The sequence below is a fragment of the Fusarium oxysporum genome, genomic scaffold (genome assembly GCF_000149955.1).
Source record: "Fusarium oxysporum f. sp. lycopersici 4287 supercont2.50 genomic scaffold, whole genome shotgun sequence".
Classification (NCBI taxonomy): domain Eukaryota; kingdom Fungi; phylum Ascomycota; class Sordariomycetes; order Hypocreales; family Nectriaceae; genus Fusarium; species Fusarium oxysporum.
Window position 1 is genome coordinate 116411 of NW_017264852.1, and position 2332 is coordinate 118742.

Genomic DNA, 2332 nt, shown 5'->3' on the forward strand with positions numbered 1-2332 from the left:
TCCGTTCGTGAGTCCCGGTCCCGTATCACTTAGCAAATTGACTAGGTCCCGTGGATCCCAAACCACTCTTGCTCATTTGACAAACGTTGAGATGTCAGACCTTTATTGCTACTTCAGTAATCAATCAATGAGAGGGAGGCAAAAATAAAACAGCACATGCCCTAGTAAATTTGCTCAGTTGATACAGTATGGGGGGGGGGGGGGGGGCTGAGGCTGGCGTGCGTGCTGGCTCTGCCGCTGTCAGATGAAAGTGTCCACAACCATATATGATTCGATCAAATCAGTTCAGCCAAATCAAATAAAATCAAATCACCTGTGTAGCGTAGTTAAATTTAGAAGAAAGAAATCAACGTACATGATACAGCGCATGCACCGAGATCTCCATCAGCCATTCGTCGTTCCATTCGACGTTCCATTCGATCATTTAGGGCTCAACCATTAGATATGTCATAATTTAACAGGGGCTGGTACCCGTCTTACACTCTAAGTAAGCCCTACAGGAAAGTACGAGATTGGCCTACCTCGAATAGTATTTAAGATACTCTAGCATGGCGTTTTCGACAATGGAACATTGGTTCTTTGCTATTAGATTGGCGACCGTCAGCCACTCGACGGCTCCTTTCGAATTGATGTTGTACCGTATTATAGGTCAAGATTGAAGGTTGGAAGCCGTTGCATTATCTATCTAGCACGAGCACTGACCTTTCCCCGGTAAACTAATCGCGATACAATTAAAAGCGAGTAAAGAAGGAATTCATTAGAGCAACCTACAGGACGATAGACAACAAGACTGCTCCAGTTGCAATAGTTGCATACGAGCTAGGACCAAACCTTGCGCCAGCTGCATTATCCTCTTCTTTTTGACTTTGGCTTTCTCCAATGATATACTCGGGCTCATAATCTCGAACAGCCGTGTCATTAGACTTCCCGTCCCAACAGTACCGATCAAAGCAAGTGTTACATGCATCAGGAATATCCTCATTTGCCTTCCACCAACTCCTGCTCATAATGGCACATACAACACAGACAGACCACTCCTTGTCTATAGTGCTATTACCCTGAGTGGCTCCATTAAGAGCATTTTGGATAATATTATCGCGCTCTCTAATAGAGTAAGTCATATCAAATGTCGACACATTACTATGAGCAGTGTATGGCGCATTAGGGATATAGAAGATAAGTGGGGGAGGGAACTGGCCGTCTAAGAGTGTAAAGTTATTGGCATCGCAGCCAAATAAGGTAGGGCGTTGGTTTAGGCGCTTGTTGATAAAGGTTTCGGCCGAAGGAATATGGGGAAATAAGGTGCCATTGCCAATACGAGAGTCGGCACGGTCATATGTGGCACGAAGTGCAGTGCCATTAGGCCAGTTGTTAACTGTATCTGCAGAAGAATCGATAGCAAAGATAATATCAACGCCACGAGTAGGCTGGATCAGAGGATGAAGGGGTAGATTTTGTAGATCCTCTCCGCCGTCAACCAGTGTTAACTGGTAGTCCTTGGCATTTATGCTCTTATTGGTAGGATTCCAACCAAAGAAAGGATTAGGTGTGTATTGAGCAATATCCTCATTGCCTACATCTAAGCCTTTCAAGATTGTTCCAATGGTGTTGATGATAAAAGAGGGGATGTCATTTTCGGCACCGATTTTTGTTATATTGTGCAAAAGGAACTGATTGAATAGTGAGGAGGATGTTCCCATAACAAAACCGAGTTGATCAAAACCCCGAACACATTCTCCTTGGGAACTAATAGTACCGTTTGTGAAGTTCGAAGCGAGATAGCGGATAGGCGCAAATCCATATATAGTAGGATCCCAGGTGCCAAACTCAAACGGGTTAAACTCGAAGACAGTTGCGTTAAGGGAAATTACCCGGTCGCCAGGAGCACGGCCATCAGCCACAAGTATGGGGAAAGGAGTATCAGCATCCTTAAAGCTGGAGGTTTCCGCAATGGAAGAAAATGTATACGCAGGCCCGCCATCAGAATCATTGATGAGTTGGTATGATAGAGCTCGACCCCACCAGTCTGTAAGGGTAGTATTCCATCCCTTATCCTTCTCATCGACAGCATGGCTGATATCTTTCCAATAATCGGCAGTGTTCAATAGGCCAATTCCTGAGCTCTTTGGGCCTTTGAGAATAGAACGATCAAAGCGCCAGACGGCAGAGTCACTGGTGCCGCGCTGTAGCTCTGGGATAGTTGAGAAGTTGTTGGCGAAAATAGAGCCTACAAGCCAGCCGCCACCAGAGAGCCCGGCAAGATAGGTTGAGGACTGTAATAGACCGCTGATAGGACCGGATTCATTATTGCGTGAGTCGGCAGCAGAAAGGA

The 2332-nt window shown here is 45.6% G+C and overlaps 1 protein-coding gene across 1 annotated transcript; it reads right to left on the bottom strand.

Moving 5' to 3' along the window:
* Window positions 1-767: 767 nt before the first annotated feature.
* Window positions 768-2305, bottom strand: FOXG_17505 (lysophospholipase; the record flags this gene model as incomplete). The annotated part of the gene is made up of 2 exons (XM_018397514.1): window positions 768-2172; window positions 2232-2305. The coding sequence occupies 2 exons, from the start codon at window positions 2303-2305 to the stop codon at window positions 768-770; spliced, it is 1479 nt and encodes a 492-aa protein (XP_018258489.1).
* Between the last annotated feature and the right edge of the window lie 27 nt (window positions 2306-2332).